The sequence below is a fragment of the Canis lupus genome, chromosome 8, assembly GCF_003254725.2.
Source record: "Canis lupus dingo isolate Sandy chromosome 8, ASM325472v2, whole genome shotgun sequence".
Classification (NCBI taxonomy): Eukaryota; Metazoa; Chordata; class Mammalia; order Carnivora; family Canidae; genus Canis; species Canis lupus.
The window spans coordinates 15,605,906-15,624,801 of NC_064250.1; the positions used below are offsets into that span (position 1 = coordinate 15,605,906).

Genomic DNA, 18,896 nt, shown 5'->3' on the forward strand with positions numbered 1-18,896 from the left:
AGGAGAACACAGGCAATACTCTCTCTGAACTTGGCCACAGCAACTTCTTGCAATATACATCTATGAAGGCAAGAGAAACAAAAGCAAAAATGAACTATTGGGACTTCATCAAGATAAAACACTTCTGCACGGCAAAAGAAAGCATCAACAAAACTAAAAGGCAACCTAGAGAATGGGAGAAGATATTTGCAAATGACCTATCAGATAAAGGGCTAGTATCCAAGATCTATAAAGAACTTATTAAACTCAACAGCAAAGAAACAAACAATCCAATCGTGAAATGGGCAAAAGACATGGACAGAAATTTCACAGAGGAAGACATTAGACATGGCCAACAAACACATGAGAAAATGCTCCACATCACTTGCCATCAGGGAAATACAAATCAAAACCACAATGAGATACCACCTCACACCAGTGAGAATGGGGAAAATTATTAACAAGACAGGAAATGGAGAGAATGTGGAGAAAAGGAACCCTCTTGCACTGTTGGTGGGAATGTGAATTGGTGCAGCCACTCTGGAAAACTGTGTGGAGGTTCCTCAAAGAGTTAAAAATAGACCTGCCCTATGACCCTGCAATTGCACTGCTGGGGATTTACCCCAAAGATACAGATGCAGTGAAACGCCAGAACACTTCCACCCCAATGTTTATAGCAGCAATGTCCACAATAGCCAAAGTGTGGAAGGAGCCTCGGTGTCCATCGAAAGATGAATGGATAAAGAAGATGTGGTTTATGTATACAATGGAATATTACTCAACCGTTAGAAACGACAAATACCCACCATTTGCTTTGATGTGGATGGAACTGGAGGGTATTATGCTGAGTGAAATAAATCAATCGGAGAAGGACAAACATTATATGGTCTCATTCATTTGGGGAATATAAAAATTAATGAAAGGGAATAAAGGGAAAGGAGAGAAAATGAGTGAAAATATCAGTGAGGGTAACAAAATGTGAGAGACACCTAACTCTGGAAACAAACAAGGGATAGTGTAAAGGGAGGTGGGCAGGGGGTTGGGGTGACTGGGTGATGGGCACTGAGGGGGGCCCTTAATGGGATGAGCACTGGGTGTTATGTTATATGTTGGCAAATTGAACTCCAATAAAAATAATAATAAAAAATAAATAAATGACAGCTCTATCACTTGCTCATTCAAGAAACCTGGACACCTTCCTCTTTTGTATTCCCCACCTCCAATCCAATCCTAAACACATTTCAAATCTGTGTACTTCTCACTGTCATCACTGCCATTACCCCATCTCGGTCTCTATTTTCACCTGATTTGACAGTAGCCTCCTACGTATTTGTTGTCTTCTATTCTCAAAATTTCCTAATCCATTTTTATAATTTTTTAATTTCTTATTTATTTTAATTTATTTATTCATGAGAGACACACAGAGAGAGAAGCAGAGACATAGAGGGAAAAGTAGGTTCCATGCAGGGAGCCTAATGTGGGACTCAATCCTAGGACCCTGGAATTACACCCTAAGCCAAAGGCAGATACTCAACCACTGAGTCAGCCAGGCGTCACTATATTCTTTTTTAAAACACAATTTAGATCATGTCACTCCATGCCTAAAACCCTCATGGTAGCACTTTGCACTTAGAAAAATCTATTCTCTTTTTCTCAGCCTACACAACTTGCATTATCTCAACATTGACTACTTCTCCAGCCAATGGCATTATTATTGTAACAGCAATAGTAATATTATTCTCAAATATTTCCTCACTTAGGTTTCAGAAGAAATTTATTTTTAGGGTACCTGAGTGGCTCAGTGGTTGAGCGTCTGGCCTTTGGCTCAGGTCTTGATCCCGGGGTCCTGGGATCAAGTCCCATATCAGGCTTCCTACAGGGAGCCTGCTTCTCCCTCTGCCTATGTCTCTGCCTCTCTCTGTGTGTCTCTCATGAATAAATAAATAAAATCTTTTTTAAAAAAGAAATTCATTTTTAAATAAATTTTTGAATTGATTTAAGAAACACAACTATTAGTACCTACTCTGAAGATAGTCAGAATCATCCATTTGAAAGGTCTCTCTTGCCAGACCTGTGCAATAGCCTCCTTACTGGTTTCCTTCAGATTCCTGCTCCCCTCCAATCTATTCTCCACACAGCATCATGAGAGGTAATATACTCAAGATATCCCTTTGCTTAAAAGCCTTCAGTGGTACAGACTGACATGATCTGGCCCCACTTAGCTCTCCAACCTTATCTCATGACACTGTCCCTTGATTAATATACTTAAGCTAAGTGGCCCCTTCTTGGTCATCCGAATACACCAATATCTTCTTCATCAATCTCTTCTCCATCTTGGAGATTTGTATGTGCCTCTCTGCCTGAAACATTTTTCCTTCCACATTTTATATAGCTGTCTCTTTCTTGTATTTTCAGTCTCAGCTTAAATGTCCCTTTTTCAGAGAGTCCTTCCTTGACCAGTAAGTAGCCTACTCTTACCTTTCTTTCTCATTATGCCTTACTCATTTCCTTTACATCACTTGACACAAGTTGAAATTGGTTGTTTGTCATTTGTCTTCCTAATACTCTAGAAGTTCTATACAACACAGAAGCATTGATAGTGGGAGTCATGCCTGCAAAGTTAGGAAGACATCTTAGAATATAGCATTAAGTCCTGAACTTAAGGGAATGATCAAGGAAAGGAAATGAGGAAGGTCATTCCAGGTTAAGGGGACAATTGGTAAAGCTGGACAAAAGCTTATAAAAGGATGTCATATTCCAGAAGACTATATATAAGAGGAAGTAAACAAGTAAGGGGTCATTGAGCCTGGATGGGGGCATGTGGCTGAAAAGATAGATACAACCAGATGGTGAAGGACTAAGGATATTTTTCTTGTCGTAAACAACTGGAGAGCCACAGAAAACTTAAGAAATACTCCATTTATAATTCAGATGCAGTAAGAGGAGAAAATACTGGAGACTATCCTCTATTTTTTAAAAGAATTTATTTATTTATTTATTTATTTATTTATTTATTTATTTATTCATTCATTCATTCATGAGAAATACAGAGAGAGAGGCAGAGACATAGGCAGAGGGAGAAGTAGGCTCCCTGCAGGGAGCCTGATGAGGACTTGATCCCAGGAGCCCAGCGTCACACCCTGAGCCAAAGGCAGATGCTCAACCACTGAGCCATCAAGGTAGTCTAGAGACTATCTTCTAATAAACAAATTTATACCCCAACTCTCCTCATTAATAAAATAAAGATATAAAATACTATCTAAAACATGAGATGAAATAACTCTAGTTTTTAATTAAAGATGAATATATAGGAAAAATACATGTAAATATGTATACGTTCTATTTTAAGAAGTTAACTTTTAAGAAATAATGTAATTATTATAATGTAATAATTCCTTTGGGAATTTTCCAAAGGAACTAGCACCAAAACTGTGACTGACTTTTATCTAGCAATGTAGCTAGTTTATAGAGCAAGAGCAGAGTTCCATGCCCTAAATAATAATAGAAAAAAAATTTGAGGCTTATAATCCATGTGTCATTTTGGTAAATTTTACATAGTAAGGTCCTTGGACTTAGAGAAAAACAAAAACATTTCAAGATATTTATATAAAAAGAAAAGCTCTTAAACTGAAAGATTTTTAAGACTTGGAAAATACATGAAACTTAGTATTTTCCATTTAAAAATTCATCCAATAATTAAGGGAAAAATTAGTAAATATGAAAAAAGTCACTTTAAAAAAAATCTGAGTTTAGATATGACCTGATTTGACCCCAAATTCCACTGGACATTCTGTTACCGAGTAATTAGAACTCTACAGTGTACTTGTTCAATTTGTTTGTACTATGTAAAATTGATTTTTTTTCTTTAATACTAAAATTTGGTCCATCTGTTGGGAAAACAGAAAATGTTCTAAATATATACAAAGAGTGGAAATGCTTCATTCCTCTGGCTGTATCCTGTGGTATATGCATTTTCATCAGTATGTTTGTCTTGCAGACAAAATGAATATCAGATGGTGGTTTTGAAAAAGGGCAGACCTAACATGAGGTGATTAGTTTCAAAAACAGATTTTTATTCTTGATAAATTATTACCAAATACAATCATCTGTTGATTGAGGATATAAAACAGATTGGTCATACTATAACCCACAGGTTAAATGAAAAACGGAAATAATAAGTTTATTTAACATGGTCTTGCATTAGGTTCCCAGCAGTACAAATCTAAGGCAAATAATTAGATTTCCAATTTAAAGATATACATTTGTTAAGCCAGACATTTCCTGAGGTCATCTATTTCTCTGTTGGCTAGTCTCATTGCTCTGGCAATGTATTCAGGACATTTTCACTTAGAACTTTATATTACTACCTATACCTTGTACATTACTCTGATCAAGCCAGTATCGTAGTTTGATTTAGGGATAATGCAGAGGGCAAAGGACTGATTGTGATGATTCCTGGCTGCAAGTTAGATTCAAATATATTGTCACATAGGCTTAAGGAACTAATGCCTTAAAAAAATAAATCCCTGGGGGGGGGGATTAAGGATTCACTTAGAAACAACTGGTAAACCAAATCTATCTCATACTAAGTAAATAAATGGGACAACAAATATTGTACACTCAATTTCTTAAATATCCATCCTTCTTTTTTCCATGTAATCTTATGGTAAAAAAAAAAAGTTAAAAGACAACTTCTCTAATCAATAGTATATCCTATTTTTACTGAGTATACATCTCCCCCTTCCTCCTCCTCTATTTCTTTAGTAATTTACAGCTTTGCTATGTAATGTCTCTCCAGGGAGCAAAGAATCCCATTACAGATGATTCCTCTGTGCAGACTTCAACTCTGTAAATCAACAGGCTGAGCTCTCTAACAGATTTTAAATCCCTGCTTGAGTTAGGCTGGGACAACCTGTAAATTGGTGGGGCCGGAAGTGGGAGGAAGAAGGAAAGTTTGATACCAAAGTAAGTTCCAGGAAAAGAGTTTATAACACAATTTGTGTTTTTGTTAACTTTCTCCAGTAACTATTGTGCCTTGATACAGAAGAAGGGAGGTCCAGAAGTAGTAAGGATTGAAAAAATACTTCCAAAGGAGATTTTCTCCCCAGAAGAACATTCTCAAGTGATTCTAACAAGCCTAGCAGAGTGTATCAGAAGAATAAAGTAATATGCTGGGCTAATGCCTTCTTGGAGATAAGATTTCTAAATGGAATAGAGTACCTTAAAAAGACAGAGTAAATTTGTATCACTTATAAATTTTGTATGTATAAGTTGTATGACTTATAAAGACAGAGCAAAGTTGTATGACTTATAAATCTTTAAAATAAACCTCTGAGAATTAGATGCCTCATAGGGAATTTATTTACTTACAGAGCTCCGTATACTTTTATTACTAAAAAAAGAAAAGAAAGAAAGAAAGAAAGAAAGAAAGAAAGAAAGAAAGAAAGAAAGAAAGAAAAAGAAAAGAAGAAAAGAAAAGAAAAGAAAAGAAAAGAAAAGAAAAGAAAAGAAAAGAAAAGAAAAAGGAAGACAAGACCTCTAGAAATCCATGGATGATGTGGAAAAATTTAGAGAGATTGCCATTATTTTTTGTATAATACAGGTCTCACTTAAAGTAATCATTAATAATATAATAATACTACTAATAATAACAATAATGATAATATGTAAAGTATATTAATTATATAAAAACTTACATTTTAATAAGAATATTACATATTTTCTGCCAACACTGATCATATTAGGAAACTGACTCTTGCTCATTTCCATTATTAAAAATCCAATATGATGTGGTTTTAAATGTTACTTATAAAAGAATAACATTATGTTAAAGTTGAACCAAATACTTATTGAAATAAAACAGTAAGAAGAATAGGAATATGGAGGGCAGTTCAATATTCCTAACTGATGATTTCTGAGAGTCCATTTCATTTAAGACCCCATCACTTGAGTTTAGCAGACTACTCTTTCATTGTTATTATCAATATATAAGGTAGGTCTTTGTCTCCATCTCTCTCTCTGCCCCTCATTAACCTCCACCCAATTGTATCCCAGCTGTCCTAAATCAATACTTCATCTTTTCCACTTTTCTCCTCAAATTGTTTTTACTTTTCAACTTTTCCACTTGGTTGTTTCTCTGACCCTAACTCTGCTCTATACCTTATTCCACTTACATTCAATTGTTACTTATTTTTGTCCATTTTTCCTTCTGTGTTTCTCTTATTTTTACTTTTTTTTCTACAACCATCATTCTAGCAACCAGGATTTATCTCCTCTACCCTAGATTACTATTTCATTCTGTCTAAGCTTTTTTTAAAAAATATTTTATTTATTTATTAATGAGAGACAGTGAGAGACAGAGAGAGAGAGAGAGAGAGAGAGAGAGAGAGAGAGAGAGGCAAAGACACAGGCAGAGGGAGATGCAGGCTCCATGCAGGGAGCCTGATGTGGGACTCGATCCCGAGACTCCAGGATCATGCCCTGGGCCAAAGGCAGGTGCTAAACCGCTGAGCCACCCAGGGATCCCCATCATTCTGTCTAAGCTTTTTGCTTTGAGCTTCCCCCCAGATCTTTGGCCTATGCACAGAGTTCCAATTAATCTTCCTAAAACATTACTCTAATCATGAATTAACAAAATCTGGAATCTAAGATACTTGCTTTAACTTAGTTCTAAGACCTCTTTTACTTAGAGGTGTTAGAATGACCTCTGACTATGACCATATATTCTGAAAACAAATGTCATCTGTAAAGGAATGAGAAAATGAATGAATTGGGACAAGTCACTTCTAGACAAACTACTCCCAGCAATTGTTTTTGTTAGTCAATACTTTTCTCTAAGTATAAAAATACTAGCATATAATTATTAACTGGAAAAGGTTTTAGAAGATAACCCAATGGAATATTTAATATAGGTATGATTATCACTTTAATGTGATGTCCTATAAGGCCCTTTTTCTTTTCCAGTATCACTTCTCCATGATTCCACCCTAACTTTCAAACATTGCTTCTGATTACTGTGACCATCAACAGGCTGAACACACCTCCAGGACAGTTTTGCTCCTCTAGTAAAAACCTGAGTGACATTCTCTAACAATCTTTGCTGCAGCTGGTTTTCTGGAAGGGATCTCACTGTCAATCTTTATTCCAAAAGTTTTCCAAAAGTGAACCTTTTCCTTAGCATGGAATATTATGTAGGGATTTCTTAGTGCTGCCAGGAAGCTTCAGACTGAACTTTTGAATGGAAGAAAAAGCCTTAGGGCACAACTGGGCACCCATGTCTAAGAATGCTGTGTTTGTTTTAAATTGGTGCTCCATCTCTAACATTCAGGAGGGATCTGAAAAAAATCAATGTTTAAAAAGATCCAATTTCCCTGCACCTTTGGTTAAGAGTTCATAGTGACTTCCTCTGTTAGAAGAAGCACTAACTTACCTTAGCAATAGCAAAGAAATTTAAAACCAATAGACTCTATTTTCTCCATCTATTGATTCATCAGTAACTTAACTCTCATCTAAAACTATCTTTGCCTTTGTATGCAAGAGCTTTAATTCTCTACTTATTTGGCATTTACAAACTCAAATGTAGATAATGAATGCTGAAACTCCAGAATGCTCTTCCAAATGCTCTTTACTTCTGCTTACACTTACTTCAAACAGTACTTCCTTGACTTCCGATTAACAATTCTCTTATGTGTACTCTTGCAGAACACTGTCTTCCTGCCGCCCTACCCACCTCCATCACTGATAAAGCACTTATATTACAGTAGTGGTAGGAGTTTGCTTTCTCCCTGCCTATACAGACTATGAGTTCCAGAGAGATAGGGACCATGTTTTATTCACCTTTGAGTTTCAAAACACAGCACAGTAATTAACAGATACTAGGTGTTCCTTAAATATTTTCTGAATTGAAGTAGACTGACAAATTGCAATTCAGGCTATGTTAATTACTAGCTAAATCCAGGCCTCTACAAGCAGAGAACAGCAGTGAAATGAAGTAATTATCCAAATCACCAAGGACAAAAAAATGTGCTAATTTGGGGAAAGTGAGTAAGCAAGATTTTGCCTAACTGGACTAATCCATCATTTCATTCTGATGCTTAGCTTTGCTAATGGAAATCTGACCTCAGTAGAGCAGTCCTATTCTCTCCTGTGTTTTGTGTTATAACTTAAGTGATCTGTTTTATATTGATGCTGAACATAGCCCACACCTCTTGTGCACAGGACAAAAATTGCATCCAAATCCTGTCACCTATCATGAACGTGCCATTGGTTCCAAGCAGGGTCAGCCAAGGGCAATGCGTGGATGGTCTTATGAAACTCATGACTGACCCCACATTTTAAAGACCACACCTCACTAATATAGTGAGTTATTGGTATATTCTTTATATACCAAAGTCAGCAAGTTACACAACAGATTCAACTTTTAGCAACATGGTTTTTCCACATGAAGTCTGTGTAATTCTCTAGACAAAACATAAGGTGGCTCTCCATATGAAACTATAAAACACCTAGAAGACATAAGCAGTGATTTCTTTGACATTGGCTTTAGCAACATTTTTCTAGATATGTCTCCTCAGGCAAGGGAAACAAAAGCAAAATTAAACTATTGGGACTACACCAAAATGAAAAGCTTTTCACAGCAAAGGAAACCATTCAACAAAATGAAGAGATAACCTATTAAATGGAAGATTTTCACAAATGATATATCCGATAAGGGGTTAGTATCAAAATATATAAAGAATTTACAAAACTCGGGATCCCTGGGTGGCGCAGCGGTTTGGCGCCTGCCTTTGGCCCAGGGCGTGATCCTGGAGACCCGGGATCGAATCCCACGTCGGGCTCCCGGTGCATGGAGCCTGCTTCTCGCTCTGCCTCTCTCTCTCTCTCTCTCTCTCTCTCTGTGACTATCATGAATAAATAAATAAAATCTTTAAAAAAAAAAAAAAAAAAAAAAAAAAAAAGAATTTACAAAACTCAACACCAAAACCCCAAATAATCCAATTAAAATATAAACAGAGGACCTGAAGAGACATTTCTCCAAAGACATACAGGTTGCAAACACACATGAACAAATGCTCAACATCACCAATTATCAGAAGAATGCAAATCAAAACCGCAATGAGATATCACCTTACAACTGTCAGAATGGTTAGAATCAAAAAGGCAAGAAATAACAGGTATTGAAGAGGGTGTGGAGAAAGGAAACCCTGGGGCAGCACCAGTGGCTCAACGGTTTAGCGCTGCCTTCAGCCCAGGGCCTGATCCTGGAGACCTGGGATCGAGTCCCATGTCAGTCTCCTTGCATGGAGCCTGCTTCTCCCTCTGCCTGTGTCTCTGCCTCTCTCTCTCTGTGTCTCTCATGAATAAATAAATAAGATCTTAAAAAAAAAAGAAAGGAAACCCTAGTATGCTGTCAGTAGGTATGTAAACTGGTGCTGCCACTATGGGAAACAATATGGAGGTTCCTCAACAAATTAGAAATAGAACTACATATGATCCAGCAATTTGACTTCTGAGTATTTACCCAAAGAAACTAAAAACACTAATTCGAAAAGATAAATTCACTCCTCTTAATTGCAGCATTATTTACAATAGCCAGGACACAAAAGCAACCCAGGGATCTACTGGTAGATGAATGGATAAAGGAGATGTGGTATATGCATATGCATACACATAGGGAGCATACATACACACAATAGAGAATGTTGCTCAACCATAAAAAAGGATGAGACCTTGCCATTTGTGACAACAGGGATGGACCTAGAGGGTATTATGCTAAGTGAAATAAAACAGATAGAAAATGGCATGATTTCACTTATATGTAGAATCTATCAAACAAAACAAATGAATAAACAGAAAGCAGAATCAGACCTATAAATACAGAGATCAAACTGATGTTTGCCAGAGAGGTTGAGGAGATAGGCAGAACTGGTGAAAGGGAGGAGGAGATACAAGCTTCTAGTTATGGGATGAAGAAGTCACAGGTGTGGCACCTGAGTGGCTCAGTTGCTTAAGTGCTTGCCTTTAGCTCAGGTCATGATCCCAGAGTCCTGGGATCAAGCCCCACATTGGGCTCTCTGCTTAGCAGAGAGCCTGCTTCTCCTCCTCCCCTTGCCAGCTGCTTTCTCTGCTTGTACTCTCTCTCTCTCTCTCTCTGTCCAATAAATAAATAACATCTTTAAAAAAAAAGTCACAGGCAAGAAAGGCACAGTATAGGGAATATATTCAATGGTATGATTCGACATCCAGCACAAAGCCTGACTTGGGACTTGATCTCACAACCCTGAGATCATGACCTAAGCCAAAATCAAGAGTGGGACATTTAACTGACTGAGCCACCTAGGCACCCCAAGAATGTTGCTCTTTAAACCAAGGGTTCTGTTATTTATAATGCATATATCTGTTGGCATCTTTCCTTTTCTAGCTCATTTGTACTTGACCTAAGCAAGAAAACCAAAGTTACTTAAACAGCTAAGCAATAGATTAGAAATTTAAATACTTGACTTAATCTTTTGTCATTCTGTGACTAATTTCCTTATGCAGTTACAGAAATGGGGATAAAAGTTTTTATTGTTTCACGAGGAAACATAAATTTCAGAAAGTACTTTGCATTTGTAAATTTAAATCTTTCAACTAACAAGCAGTTAATTAGTTTGTAACTGAGAAAGCTGCATTGACTACATAACTATATTTGAAATCAACACTGTCAAATTTATAGGATTTTTTTTTTTTATACCATAAACGCTTAAAAGTGGAATGAGGTTTTTTTAAATCAATGGTAGACAAAGGTGTGGTCTTTGTCAGCTTCCACTATGGCGTACCGTGGTCAGGGCCAAAAATTGCAGAAGGTGATGGTTCAGTCCATCAATATCATCTTCAGATACTTGCAAAATAGATCTCGGATTCAGGTATGGCTTTATGAGCCAGTAAATATGCGGATAGAGGGCTGTATCATTGGTTTTGATGAGTACATGAACCTTGTATTAGATGATGCCGTAGAGATTCATTCTAAAACAAAATCAAGAAAACAACTGGGTTGGATCATGCTAAAAGGAGATATTACTCTGCTCCAAAGTGTCTCCAACTAGAATGATCAATGAAGTGAGAAATTCTTGAGAAGGCCATGTAGTTTGTTTTTTTAGATGTCTTTTTTTGGGAATATAGTTCTAAAACCCTTGTTTGTATCGTTTTGATTACCTGTATGTTATTACCAGAGGATAATAAATGCTGTGGGATTGTTCTTATTTAAAAAAATGGCAGACAAAATATTTAATGAAAACTACAATGAAATATAATATTTTAGACAGTAGAGAGAAGTAGAAAGAAACTGGATATCAGAAAAATCCTAGTTTGGGGGAACCTGGGTGGCTCAGTCGGTTAAGTGTCTGCCTTCAGCTCAGGTCATCATCCCAGAGTCTTTGAATCAAGCCCCTGCTCAGCGAGGAGTCTGCTTCTCCCTCTCACTCTGCCTCTTCCCTTGTTCATGCTCACTCTCTCTCTCTACCCCAAATAAATAAAATAATTAAAAAAAAAACCTCCTAGCTTGAATCTCAGCTTCACCAGTCATGAACTCTGTGGCATTGGGCAAGTCACTGAACCTTTCTGAACCTCACTTTGCTTATTTCTTAAATAGAGTAATAGTTCCACCCTTATCTAAGTCTTGAGGTTGTTTTGAGAAGAACAAGAGATAACATAAATTACAGTAATTTTGAAACTATGGAAAAGTATACAATATAAAGACATTACTATTATTATTTTAGTATGTGGCTGTTGATGGTGATGATGGCAGTAATGGCCTGATGTTTGCCATCAGATGCATTGCTAACGTTCTGCTGTTAGTTAACACAATTACGACAACAACAAATTATTTTTTGTTCAGATTCAGCCATCTGCAAGGCTGGAATATTTGTTTCAACACCAAGAGGAAAACAACTTATATTAGTTTAAATAGAGAATAATAAATACATATACAGCTCTGCCAGAAAAAAAGACTATAGTTCATATTCTTTCAAATTAAGGAGTCTTTGTTTCATGTGGCTTCCTCCTTACTCCTGTAGGACAGACTTGTTTGCAAATGTCAATCATATTTTATTAAATTGACTGTGAAAGGGTGAACTTCAGACCAGGATTTTCAGCCCTAGGCTTCCTTGATATGCTTGTTGCAGATGCAATTTTAGCAACTCCTGCTCAAGTTCTTAAGAAAAAAAGAGAGAGAGAAAGAGAGAGAGGGAAAGAAAGAAAGAAAGAAGAAGAAAAAGAAAGAAAGAAAGAAAGAAAGAAAGAAAGAAAGAAAGAAAGAAGAAAGAAAGAAAGAAAGAAAGAAAGAAAGAAAGAAAGAAAGAAAGAAGAAAGAAAGAAAGAAAGAAAGAGAAAAGAAAAGAAAAGAAAAAGGAGAAAAAGACAAAGAAAAAAAAAGAGGTGAGATAGAGACTAATACATAAACTGAAACTGGTGTGGACAAAACCATGTGGTAAATACCAAAATATGCAGCAAAGGAAAAAGTCCCTAGAGCATGCACTCAGTCATTTACACTTCACCATGTGGGTCAGGTGGGCTAATCCAGACATAATCTACTATGTTTAAGGTAACAAGAAAGCACCTAAAGAATACCAGCCATCTTCCTAAAGACTAGACTTCCTAAGTAAAGAAGCAATCTTCAACTAACTTTCCCTCTTTGCAGATCGCTAACATCCAAAGTGTAATCTATGGCTCTTTGTAAAGATTCTGTTGCACCACAGGAAATAATCTTTGTTTCTCTATATATCATTAGTTCTCAATTATTTTCAGTAAGACTCTTCCCTAAAACTATTATGAGTTGGCTAGAAAAAGTGAGCATCATTGTAGTTCCCTGGGTTTTGTCAAAATGATTATCCTTTTAAAAAAGGTGTTTATAAGAGCCTTTGTCAAACTGGTAATCTCCTAAGTGTCTTTAGTAGCTGGAAAAACCTCCAAATTATTTTGTTATTAAAAAAAAATAGGCACCAAAACAAGCTCCTTGCTCCCAATAACTTTAATTTCCACATATTTTTGCACTTGGGGAAATAATTAAATTAGATAATATCTATACAGGATATGCCCCAACCCAAACTACCATCCAAAGTAAAACTATTATTGTGGGATATTATGGTGTCATATGAAAAAGAAGTGTTTCATATCCAAATAAGTTTGAGAAACAATGAAATAAGCTACACTTAAAAGATATCTTTTCTGCTGGATTTCTCAGCTACAAAATGCTATCGCATATTAGAAAGTATCAACAAAATTTATTTGACCACGAAACTCTTTTTCAGGGAACTCTATAAGAATTTGGAAGATATGTGGTTAAGAAATGTATATATGTAACATGACAGAAATATATCAAAGAGTTCATCATGACCACGTAACAGTTGTCTTTGTGTGGTTGAATCAATTTATGTCAATTGGTGTAGCCACAGAGAACCCACTGTCTTGCCAGGTTCTGTTTAAGGAGTAGATACAGATTGCTTTAAGGGAAGAAAAAGAACAGATTTAATTAGCATTAACAATTCCAAGGACTTTCCCCCCAAGTAACAGCAATCTTAAGAAATAGAGCTATCTTTTCCATGAACTCAGAATGTCCCAGTATTGTTTCACCATATTTTCATTGGAGACAGTGAGAACAATACATTTATGGAATTACAAAAACCATCATACAAACCACAAAAATGCTGGTGCATCCTCATGTCTAGAAATTCTAGGAAAACCGGTTTCACAATTTAAAAGAGGGCATAAGAGATAAATTTTAGGGGTAATGACTTAATACCTAATACATTTGTATCTAGTTACCAGTAATGCATATCTGAATTCAAATTTCCTATTTCCACATCTTTTATATTCCTTTCTGTAGTTGCCAAGATGGTTGAGCTATGTCACAGTTGGTAACTGTTAGATGACTGTTTCTGCTACTACAGGATCTCAAGTCAGGTATTCAATCCAGAAAACTTTTCTTTTAATCAAAATAATGACGACTGGTTTTGTTCTGTTTTGTTTTTTTAAAGAGCAGTGGGAAGGACCTAGATTTTATCTCTTTTTTTTTCCGAAGCTTCTCTTTCTCCTGAGCTCAAGTGGAGCCTCCCACAATACTACGGTAGCTCCGGAGCGTGTTCAGCGGCTGTGGCAGCTCAACCATGCAATTTTATAGCAAGCAGCAAACAAGGCAGAGAATTTAGGGTTAAAAACTCAAGTGAAGTTTTGTCTTCTACAGTAATGAAAGCTGACTAAAAGAGTAAATCAAATGGATCTCCTAACAAAATGAAAACAGCTGTTTGGCCTGGCTTGGTCTCTGATTTAGGTTAAGTAATTATTGCTCTAGTGTGGTTCAAGGTTGTTCTGTATTAGTGAAATAGGATATCACATGAAAATCATCCAACTTTTTAATTTACTGTAGCATCAGAAATTCCACTGTATAAAAAATTCCAGAAACGTAATCTTCTAAAAACTTTACCTATAAACCTTTTTCAAATACCAATTGATTAAATCTTACAAGGCATAATTACACAATACATAATTATATTATAGTAATAACCTTTAGTATCTATGCTGAGAAAAATATTTTAACATTTTACCTTTAAAACACTAAGTTTTTCAACTTTTACTGGAGTGATATATAATATCCCACATCCTAAATAACTGTAAAGACCATTTTTTTTTGTATCTAGAGATTTTCTTATGAAGAGTAACCAGTAAATAGCTACTTCTTGAGCCCCCAAACAAGTCTATTTCAATAGTGCAAATCTTTTTTATTTTTTAATTCAACGTTGGCAAACTACGGTGGTTGAGACAAAAAAAATAATGAAGAATCATAGTAAAGCGCTATTCTTGAGGAAGAGGTTTCTATGTTTAACATGTTCAGAGTAAATAAATTACTCAAGAAACTTCAAATTTCATTTCTTGTTTGTGGACTTTTCATTTTTCTATTACCATCATTCATGCTATTCTGCTCTTATTCGAACATTTTATTTGTTTCAGCTTGCCTATGATAACAAAGAACAAATCAACTATAGGTGGTTGGTATTTGTCATTGTTGTTTTTTTAAAATAATGCTCCTGTAATTATTTTTAAGTGGTTAAAAAATTAAAACTTTATCTGACACAAGATGTTAAGTTCTTGAAGAGAACAAAAACTAAACTAAACTAAAGTCTTGGCCACTGTTAACTTTTTTTTAAGGAATTTATTTATTTATTTGAGAGAGAGTGAGAGAGAACACAAGTGGAGGGAACAGGGAGAAGCAGGCTGCCCACTGGGCATGGAGCCCAATGCAGGCTAAGGCAAAGGCAGATGCTTAACCAACTGAGCCACCCAGGTGTCCCGCCATTGTTAATTTTTAAGTCTGTCTCCATTATATCACTGTAAGTATACTTAAATACATGAATAAACAATAACATTAAAATATTTTCTAACACTATTTAAAATATAGAATAATTTCAATAAATTGACATTTTAGAGCATTTTAATACACTTAGGTATTCAATTTAGTTCCCAAAAAAAGGGAGACAGGGAAAGAGAAATAAAGAGAGAAAAGATTGCATCAGAAAATTAATATTTTAAAGAAAATTACTTAGGTGGTGTAAAGCCCAGGGAAAAATCTCAGATGTTCTTGTTGTAATTATTATTGCTGGCTGTAAGACATGACATATTTACCTTTCCAGTGGGATAGTTTTGTAGTTTTCCTAAGTCTAAATAGTATTTCTTGCTAGTCCTTGCCAATTATTCTAACTAGTGCTTGCCAGCACATCAGAATAAGAGAAATAACAGAGTTACATGTGTTATTTCCCCAAAATGTTTCTGCATTCTGATCTTTCTTAGGGGTCAATATTCCTTAAATAGAATATATCATGTCGGGGGTTTCCATTCAGAAATTGTGTTGTGGAACTAGATCAACAGTGTACAATTTACCTAAGGATTAGAGAGGAACTCAGTGAAAAGCAATATTTAAAAGGAAGGTTTGATTTTTCCCTTTCAGACAGTTAATGTAAATTCTACTAACTGAGATCTTCAAAAATGATAGGGCACTAGAAGCCAGTCTACATTCTTAGCTGTCTGCAATCTGAGGAGGGTAATACAGAGGAATGGTCCCACTACTTTGCAGTCAGTGTTTTCCTTTCAAGAAACACAAAGCCTACTGTTGTTATTGCAAATCTTATTGAGTAGGTAAATGTCATTAAGTCACATTTATAAAGAAAATGGAGCATAGTAAGATCCCTTAAACAGTGCATCTTTAATTGCTGAGTCAAAGTATAAGGTCAAACTATTCAGTTTTCTGTAGACACATTTCCATCACTAGTGTCCGAACAGAACTTCCAGATGTATATGCTGTATATGTGTATGCTGAAAGGAGAAGCTCCCTCTCCAAAAATCAGTTTTGCCCTCAAATACTTCTTCTGAATCCCCAATCTGTCTCTAGCTCTGTTACTCCTGATATTTCTTCACATCATCCCTTGAGTAATTCTTTAGTTGTCACATCTTTATGAGCTCCATCTTAGGAACAAATTTTTCTAGAATCCACCCTGAAAAAGTCTTGCTCTGTATTTTTTTTTCTATTGATTTTTTCTGGATTGATCTCCTACGATATTACTATTTTCCTCTCTCTTCTTGACAAAATTCCAAAAAAAAAAATCTAGTATCATCTAAGAAATGAGTGTCAATGATGAATTTGTTGGTCTTAGAGGGTTATGTTTCTGACCTAGCGCTCTGTGTCAGAAAAGGCATAGCAAGAAGGATGGAAATGGACACTAACAGTGACTGATATGACAGAGTGAAGACCTCATATCCTCAGTGTATATTTTTTGATAAGTGTTCCTATAACCACAGAAACTCTTTAGTTGTCAAGTTGAACACAGGTCAAGGTCCTGGATTTTTTGAGTTTGGTCAACAGTCTCTAAATCCCAGCAGCAAAATATGACACCAAAGGTGGCCAACAGTAGTCAGAATCAACTATCAACATCCAGCATGAGTGACTAGAGACTGGAACTTTGATTCAACTTTGTTTTGAAGAACTTGTTCAGCCAGGGAGCTCTCTGTTAGGAAGCATAGTCCACCCCAAATGGTATTTCTCTACTTCCTTTATTCTCTCAACTACTTACATTTACCCTGAGGATGAGAAGGACACTGTTGAAGGGAAATAGATTTTTGAAATATTGGCATTTTTAATTAATTTTTTTTATTTTTTAAAAAGATTTTATTTATTTTATTTATTTATTCATGAGAGACACACAGAGAGAAGCGGAGATAGGCAGAGGGAGAAACAGGCTCTCTGCAGGGAGCCCAATATGAGGCTCGATCCCAGGACCTGGAGATCACGACCCAAGCCAAAGGCAGATGCTCAATCACTGAGCCACCTAGGTGCCCCAAGATTGGCATTTTTTAATTCCTCCTTCACCTTCTTCCCCGTTTTCCTCAAGACTCTAACACAGAGCCAAGTTCCAACTGCCCTCAAGGTAGCAAGTCTTTTTGCAAATGCTTATTAAAGGAATGACACTTTGTATAGAGAGAAGGTGAGATCAGATAGATGGAATATACAGAGCACCCTGAAGAACATTTGCACTTAGATGAGCAGTGTTTTGTACAATCACAAAGTTTTACACCCTCACAGCCAACCATTTCAAAGCAAATTTACTACACAGTTTTCTCTTTCCTCTTAATTTCCTAAGGAAGAAATTTCTTTCTTTTTTTTTTTTTTTTAAGTTCTTGGTTCAAAGTAACCAAGTAAGTCTTTAGTTCAAATTATTTCACTATATATAATTTTTCATTTTAAGTTTTAAGGATTTACAAAACAAAATGAGTATAGAATATAAAATAGTGTATATCATATCTATTTCTGTAAAACTTTAATAGAAGACCTTACAAAATTTTGGCAATTTTTCTATACTAACTTACATGCTACTTTATATTGTAGGTACTTCTTCACTTGATGTTGGCTAAAATATGATATGTCAACTTTCATAACCTATGAATAATGGCAACCATATCAAAAGCTAAGGCCTTTATTAGAGTTAGTTCAGCCATGAATGAACCATGAAATCTTTTGTAGTAAAATATTTACTCCTACTTTCAAATCATTGGATCTTTGAATTGGAAAGGACCTTAGCAACTATCCTTTCCAAAGCCATCATGTCATATATGAGGGTATTAAGGCCCTAAAAGGTGAAGCAACTCATCCCAGGTCACTAGGTCTGTTGAGAAGCCCAGCTCCTTCCTCTTCTCCAGGTAATAGTGGTAAAATTACCATATTTTTTGAAAGTTTTTATCTCACATTGTATCCAGAAGAGGTAAAGATGTTCTCTTTAGGGAATTCTCAGTTCCTAAAATTAAACATTTTATTCCTTTACTCTTTAGCATTTCCTAAATGGTACCTAATTCAGTCATAAGGGTTTAATCATTCCCATTCGACATTCCTAATCCTTAATCAGACATTCCCCATAATCTTTCCTATATAGCTATTTATATTTTACGTTGAAGAAATTAAGGTATTATAGAAAATATTACATTTAAATCACAAAAATTATTTTTATGTGGCAAGGTCTTTAAATAAGGTATTCTGACTTTCTGAAACAAGTGTGAAGTGTATATTTTTAAATGAATCCATGCATTGTTTTAAAATACTCCCCCCCAAATTGTGGAGAAGTAGATGAAACAAGGTTGGCAAGATTATAACTGTAATTATCATTTCATTATAATTGTAACTGTTATAAAATTGTAAATGAAATGGATATATGTGATTTATTATACTATTCTATTCAATAAATACTTGAATTTTTTCATAATGTTTGCTTTAAAAAATCAATCTATATACTGCCTTTTGGGAGAACTTAAATAGTTACCAAAGCCCAACATATACCAGTGAACTGTTCTCATCAATAATGAAAAGGTAAAGGAGATTGCAACCAATGCCTTCATCTATTAAT

The 18,896-nt window shown here is 35.5% G+C and overlaps 2 protein-coding genes across 11 annotated transcripts in view; one reads left to right on the forward strand and one right to left on the reverse strand.

Moving 5' to 3' along the window:
- SLC25A21 (solute carrier family 25 member 21) overlaps positions 1–18,896 on the reverse strand; it is a 470,013-nt gene that overhangs the window by 332,936 nt on the left and 118,181 nt on the right. The gene's annotated exons all lie outside the window — the stretch shown is intronic.
- Positions 10,788–11,063, forward strand: LOC118355478 (small nuclear ribonucleoprotein E-like). The gene has a single exon (XM_035719840.1). It carries the CDS (start codon positions 10,788–10,790, stop codon positions 11,061–11,063), a length of 276 nt encoding a protein of 91 aa, XP_035575733.1.

Bases quoted from the DNA above. Each gene is read 5' to 3' on its own strand.
- LOC118355478 (XM_035719840.1), top strand. From the start codon at position 10,788: ATGGCGTACCGTGGTCAGGGCCAAAAATTGCAGAAGGTGATGGTTCAG.